Source organism: Boleophthalmus pectinirostris, unplaced genomic scaffold (assembly GCF_026225935.1).
Source record: "Boleophthalmus pectinirostris isolate CB_2022bp ecotype Guang Dong unplaced genomic scaffold, ASM2622593v1 HiC_scaffold_10, whole genome shotgun sequence".
Classification (NCBI taxonomy): domain Eukaryota; kingdom Metazoa; phylum Chordata; class Actinopteri; order Gobiiformes; family Gobiidae; genus Boleophthalmus; species Boleophthalmus pectinirostris.
The window spans coordinates 35,918,778-35,925,826 of record NW_026570971.1 but is presented as its reverse complement, the minus strand read 5'-3'; the positions used below and the strand labels follow the sequence as shown (position 1 = coordinate 35,925,826).

General features: G+C 41.9%; 1 protein-coding gene across 3 annotated transcripts in view; it reads left to right on the top strand.

Annotated features, from left to right (window-relative positions):
• Window positions 1-7,049, top strand: part of dnmt3ab (DNA (cytosine-5-)-methyltransferase 3 alpha b) — a 55,695-nt gene that overhangs the window by 39,869 nt on the left and 8,777 nt on the right. For 2 of the 3 annotated variants that reach the window (XM_020920526.2, XM_055156751.1), the window contains exons 11-16: window positions 1,582-1,694; window positions 2,804-2,987; window positions 3,069-3,153; window positions 4,539-4,684; window positions 5,909-5,999; window positions 6,088-6,236. In XM_020920526.2, coding sequence (XP_020776185.1) covers window positions 1,582-1,694; window positions 2,804-2,987; window positions 3,069-3,153; window positions 4,539-4,684; window positions 5,909-5,999; window positions 6,088-6,236 — 768 coding nt within the window. The remainder of the gene's footprint in view (window positions 1-1,581; window positions 1,695-2,803; window positions 2,988-3,068; window positions 3,154-4,538; window positions 4,685-5,908; window positions 6,000-6,087; window positions 6,237-7,049) is intronic. The other variant, XM_055156746.1, reaches the window with a different exon arrangement.

Genomic DNA, 7,049 nt, shown 5'->3' with positions numbered 1-7,049 from the left:
AAGAGTTTATAAAAGCTTTTAACAACTGGGTTAGTCCTGGTTTAGTCCGAGTTTAGTCCTGGTTTAGTCCAAGTTTAGTCCTGGTTTAGTTCTGGTTTAGTCCTAGTTTAGTCCCTGTTTAGTCCTGGTTTAGTACTGGTCTAGTCCTGGTTTAGTCCTGGTTTAGTCCTGGTTTAGTCCAAGTTTATTCCTGGTTTATTCCTGGTTTAGTTCTGGTTTAGTCCTGGATTAGTCCTGGTTTAGTCCTGGTTTAGTCTAAGCTTAGTCCTTGTTTAGTTCTGGTTTAGTTCTTGTTTAGTCCTGGTTTGGTCCTGGTTTAGTCTAAGCTTAGTCCTTGTTTACTTCTGGTTTAGTTCTGGTTTAGTTCTGGTTTAGTCCTAGTTTAGTCCCTGTTTAGTCCTGGTTTAGTTCTGGTTTAGTTCTGGTTTAGTCCTGGTTTAGTCCTGGTTTAGTCCTTGTTTAGTCCAAGTTTATTCCTGGTTTAGTCCTGGTTTAGTTCTGGTTTAGTTCTGGTTTAGTCCTGGTTTAGTCCAAGTTTATTCCTGGTTTAGTCCTGGTTTAGTTCTGGTTTAGTTCTGGTTTAGTCCTGGTTTAGTCTAAGCTTAGTCCTTGTTTAGTTCTGGTTTAGTTCTGGTTTAGTCCTTGTTTAGTCCAAGTTTATTCCTGGTTTAGTTCTGGTTTAGTTCTGGTTTAGTCCTGGTTTAGTCTAAGCTTAGTCCTTGTTTAGTTCTGGTTTAGTTCTGGTTTAGTTCTGGTTTAGTCCTGGTTTAGTCCTGGTTTAGTTCTGGTTTAGTCCTGGTTTAGTTCTGGTTTAGTTCTGGTTTAGTCCTGGTTTAGTCCTGGTTTAGTCCTGGTTTAGTTCTGGTTTAGTTCTGGTTTAGTCCTGGTTTAGTCCTGGTTTAGTCCTGGTTTAGTTCTGGTTTAGTCCTGGTTTAGTCCAGGTTTAGTTCTGGTTTAGTTCTGGTTTAGTTCTGGTTTAGTTCTGGTTTAGTCCTGTTTTAGTCCTGGTTTAGTTCTGGTTTAGTCCTGGTTTAGTTCTGGTTTAGTCCTGGTTTAGTCCTGCTTTAGTCCTAGTTTAGTTCTGGTTTAGTTCTGGTTTAGTCCTGGTTTAGTCCTGCTTTAGTCCTAGTTTAGTTCTGGTTTAGTTCTGGTTTAGTCCTGGTTTAGTCCTGCTTTAGTCCTAGTTTAGTTCTGGTTTAGTTCTGGTTTAGTCCTGGTTTAGTCCTGGTTTAGTCCTGCTTTAGTCCTAGTTTAGTTCTGGTTTAGTTCTGGTTTAGTCCTGGTTTAGTCCTGGTTTAGTTCTGGTTTAGTTCTGGTTTAGTCCTAGTTTAGTTCTGGTTTAGTCCTGGTTTAGTCCTGGTTTAGTTCTGGTTTAGTTCTGGTTTAGTCCTGGTTTAGTCCTGGTTTAGTTCTGGTTTAGTGATGAGTTTATAAAAGTTTTTCACTACTTTCGAGGGCACAACAGACATTTTGACCTCGAGCTGCACTGGGACAAGACAAAAGAATCCAGTGCAGGGCTTTAAAAATGTCTCTAATGTGCAGAAATAAGAAATGTTTTATATTTGTATGTGTTTTTGTCAGAACTGCTTCCTGGAGTGTGCCTACCAGTACGACGACGACGGGTACCAGTCTTACTGCACAATCTGCTGTGGAGGGAGAGAGGTGCTCATGTGCGGAAACAACAACTGCTGTCGGTGTGTACTTTTAAATACACACATCTCGTATCAAAGTACTTGTACATATAGAATTTACTACTAAACCATTTCTGTGTGTGGATAGAGTCGTGGGAACGTACATGTAGAATCAATAATTAGTATTTAAGAACCTGAGCATTGGCTGGAACAGTTTGGTGCGGTCTGTTGGTTTAAACAGCAAATGTCTCTCTCTGATCTGAACAGTCACAACCTAAACCCCAGCAGTACTAAAAGAATAAAACAGAGCAAATAATATATAAATAAAAAATAAATAAAAGACACAGAGGACCACACAACTGACGCGGTGTTAAAAGCCAGAGAATAAAAGTGGATCTTGTATGAAGGATTTTTTTGTTGTTGTTTCAGATTGTCAATGAAAGTTCAAAATAGTATTATAAAGATGCAGCCGCCTTGTAATTATGATGACCAAAAAAAAGAGTGAAACATTAGATAATGAGGCTATCTTGTTATCTATTGGCTGTTAGGTTGTCAATCAAACTCCCTACACATGTAGTGTAACTGGCTCGTGCACTGACATTATGTGGTTTACATTCACCTCTCACACATTCCACATACACAGGACACGTTTACTCCGTTTACTCGACCAACACAGCGGTTCTTAGTGGCTTTTTCCAACTGTAGCTTCCTCACTGTTAGCCCAAAGTTTGTTGCAATGGCAGGCTAGAATCCACGACCAGTTCACCGCAAAAGAAAGTGAAGAAGAGAAGGGAAAAAGGAGGGAAGCCAAACTGAAGAGATTCCTTCCAGCGATGGTCTGCACTGAAGCAGACGAAGGCTCTAAAGACTGACACGTTTGTCGCTAAATGACTTCAGGATAAGAAAGTTCAACAGCAATTCTTTCAACAATTCTGAAAGTGCACCAGCTGTAAACAAGCAGGATTTCTAGAGTAAGGAGGAGGCATTTCTACTTAGGGAGCTGTGTGTGTGTGTGTGTGTGTGCGTGTGGGAAATACAGTGACTGTTTGAAAAAGAACAAACAGTCGCTGTATTTCTCTGTTCTTGGAAAATCCTCTAACAACCTTTAAGACAAGATTTAAAACACTCCACTGTGTAGCTGATGTCCTCCTCTTCCTCTTCCTCTTCGTCAGGTGTTTCTGTGTGGAGTGTGTGGACCTCCTGGTGGGCTCTGGAGCTGCTCACGCTGCCATTAAAGAGGACCCGTGGAACTGTTACATGTGCGGGCCCCGGCCTCAGTCTGGGCTCCTGCAGCGGAGAGACGACTGGCCCTGTCGACTGCAGCACTTCTTCGCCAACAACCACGACCAGGACTTTGTGAGTGAAACGGGAAGCAGAACTAAACTCTAAAAATGCAGTGGGATGGTTTTAAAGTTGAGTTGTCCTCTGTTGTTTCAGGACCCTCCAAAGCTCTTTGCTCCTGTGATGGTGGAGAACAGGAAGCCCATCAGAGTGCTGTCTCTGTTTGACGGCATCGCAACAGGTGACGGATCTTTCTTATATTTATCCAAACTGAATCACTTTTTACTTCAAACTTAAAACCTGACTCACACCAGACTGATTTGTGCAGCTCTCACATCAATCTGGATGTGAGATCCGTATTCCTACAGATCTTGGTTTTCAATTCAGTTTTCTTCCATTTTATTAAAAACATGCATAAAGAGCAGGGTGTCAGGATCACTACAGATTTAAATTTTGTACTGATAGGACTGATAATTCATTATTAATTTATTAATGATTAATTGTTGCATTTATATAGCATCTTTCAAGAGACCCAAAGCACGTTACAGTTCATTGTTTATTCACTCCACACTCAGTGGTGGTAAACTGTTACCATCAGCCCCTTCAACCAACACCAACACTCACACACACACCACTTTCATACTAGGCAATGTAGGTGAAGTGTCTTGCCTAAGGACACAATGGCAGTTTTTTTGTGACTGGTGCCTCCTGTGCCTCCTGATTTTCCCAGTGTCTCCATCCAAGTCCTGACCAGACCTAACCCTGCTGAGCGTCTGAGATCTGACAAGATCAGGCTTTGACAAACCGGTCTGGTCACACAAATGACAGAGAAATCAGTTTTTTGTTTGTTGAAATAACAAACTGTTTTCCCATTTTATTGTTTTTCGTTCTTCATTGAAATTCAAAAGAATGAATGGCACACGGACCATCCACATTTAAAGTTTGAAAAGAGTTTGTACAATATATTAAACCTAATGCACAACTGAAACAGAAACATGTGTGATGTCTGTGCACGAAACAAGGTCAGACATTTTACTCATAAACTGTGAGAAAATAGTCGTTTACTTTCTATAATTTGGATTATAAAGATGAGAAGCACCAGAGGAGAGAAAAAGGAGAAAAGACTTAGAGTTAGTTTATTTGTCATTTGCAGTATAAAAGCACACTGGTGAAGGAGTGTGAGAAGTGCACATTCACACACACATTCAAACAGACAAATGAAAACATGTTAAAAACACAAACCACACAATATGAACACAAGACTCCATTAAAGCTTCATTTAGTCAAACTGTCAACTTGTGAACACTGACGAGACATAAAGAGACTGAGCTCTGTGGCTCAGGCTGCTTTTTCCTAAATGAGCGTAAATCCTCGTCTGCTCCAAGTACAGATCTGTGTCACAGCCCTAATGACTAATACTTGAATGTGATTGGCTGAAGTGTCAGAACAGCAGAACAAACTGAACATCAAACTTTTGTTGAATCCAGTTGAGAGAAAAACAGACATTGTTTTGAGATACTCTCTATAGAATATTCAGAATTATTGCTAAGTCTAAGTCAGATTGAAACACAAACCGACGTGTAACCCCCCCCTCATGTGTGTGTGTGTGTGTGTGTGTGCCCGCAGGCCTGCTGGTGCTGCGTGAGCTGGGCATACAGGTGCAGAAGTACGTGGCATCAGAGGTGTGTGAGGACTCCATCACCGTGGGCATCGTCAGGCACCAGGGGCAGGTCATGTACGTGGGCGACGTGCGCACCGTCACCAGGAAACATGTGAGTATAAAACCAGGAAACATGTGAGTATAAAACCAGGAAACATGTGAGTATAGAACCAGGAAACATGTGAGTATAAAACCAGGAAACATGTGAGTATAGAACCAGGAAACATGTGAGTATAGAACCAGGAAACATGTGAGTATAGAACCAGGAAACATGTGAGTATAAAACCAGGAAACATGTGAGTATAAAACCAGGAAACATGTGAGTATAGAACCAGGAAACATGTGAGTATAGAACCAGGAAACATGTGAGTATAAAACCAGGAAACATGTGAGTATAAAACCAGGAAACATGTGAGTATAAAACCAGGAAACATGTGAGTATAAAAACCAGGAAACATGTGAGTATAAAACCAGGAAACATGTGAGTATAAAACCAGGAAACATGTGAGTATAGAACCAGGAAACATGTGAGTATAGAACCAGGAAACATGTGAGTATAGAACCAGGAAACATGTGAGTATAGAACCAGGAAACATGTGAGTATAGAACCAAACATAGTATAACAGGAAACATGTGAGTATAAAACCAGGAACATGTGAGTATAAACCAGGAAACATGTGAGTATAAAACCAGGAAACATGTGAGTATAGAACCAGGAAACATGTGAGTATAGAACCAGGAAACATGTGAGTATAGAACCAGGAAACATGTGAGTATAAAACCAGGAAACATGGTTTAGTCCTGGTTCAGTCCTGGTTTAGTCTAAATTCAACCCTGGTATAGTACTGGTTTAGTTCTGGCTTAGTCCTTGTGTAGTCTTAGTTTAGTCCTGTTTTAGTCCTAGTATAGTCCAAGTTTTGTCCTGGTTTAGTTCTGTTTTAGTCCTAGTGTAATCCTGGTTTAGTCCTAGTTTAGTCCTGGTTTAGTCCTAGTATAGTCCTAGTTTAGTCCTGGTTTAGTCCTAGTTTAGTCCTGGTTTAGTCCTATTTTAATCTTGGTTTAGTCCTGGTTTAGTCCTGGTTTAGTCCTAGTTTAATCTTGGTTTAGTCCTAGCATAGTCCTAGTTTAGTCCTGGTTTAGTCCTGGTTTAGTCCTGGTTTAGTCCTGGTGTAGCTCTTGTGTAATCAGGTTTAGTCCTGTTTATTTATTTTAGACATTGACAGGCATTTGAAATAAAACTATGCAGAAAAATGATGTATATTAAGTGTCTATCTAGACGTATTTTCCATAATATCTTATCTCTGGAACAGTCTGAGACTTTCTTGTCGTTGTTCAGATCCAGGAGTGGGGTCCGTTTGACCTGGTGATTGGAGGAAGTCCCTGTAACGACCTGTCCATCGTCAACCCAGCTCGAAAAGGTCTCTACGGTATGCTCTTGTTCACATCTTGACCTGTCAGTGCGGCTTTAGTTTCTCACTCGTGTGTTGTATGTTGTGTGTGTTTGTGTATTTCCAGAGGGCACGGGGAGGCTCTTCTTTGAGTTTTATCGTCTTCTTCACGAAGCTCGACCGAAGGAGGGAGATGACAGACCGTTCTTCTGGCTCTTTGAAAACGTGGTGGCCATGGGAGTCAGTGACAAGAGGGACATATCACGATTCTTAGAGGTACAGAACTATTATCAGTAGTCCTGGTTTAGTCCTGATTTAGTCCTGGTTTAATCATTAAGTCCTGGTTTAGTCCAAGTTTAGTTCTGGTTTAGTCTGAGTTTAGTCCTGATTTAGTACTGATTTAGTCCTGGTTTAGTCCTGGTTTAGTCCTGGTTTAGTCTGAGTTTAGTCCTGGTTTAGTACTGATTTAGTCGTTGTTTAGTCCTGGTTTAGTCCAAGATTAGTCCAGTTTTAGTCCTGGTTTAGTCTTGGTTTAGTCATTGTTTAGTTCTGGTTTAGTCTGAGTTTAGTTCTGGTTTAGTCGTTGTTAAAGGTTGTATAGAGGATTTTCCAAGGAACGAGAAATCCAGCGACTGTTTGTCCTTTTTCAAATGTTGCGCATGCGTGAAACCCCCCCCCCTCCCCTACAGCTCCTACGTAGAAACGCCTCCTCCCGCCTCCTCCTTACGCCACAAACAGGTTTGTTTACAGCCGGTGCTGCACATGACTTGTAAACAACTAACTACAGTGTTGGTTAGGCAACGGAGAAGTGAGGAGCGGGGGAAGGGGGGGCACGGACATTTCGTGCGCGGACGAGAAGTGAGGAGCAGGGAGAAGAGCGGAGCAGGGAGCAGGGAGAGAGGAGAGAGGAGAGAGGAGAGGGAGAGAGGAGCGGTGCGCGGAGATTCCGTGCCCGGAGAAGTGAGGAGCAGGGAGAGGAGCGGATCGGGCAGCGGGGACAGGAGCAGGAAAGGGGAGCAGAGAAGAGTGCACGGAGATTCAGTGCAAATGAACTAGCTACAACACGCAGCAGCAAGCGGACTCTTTCTT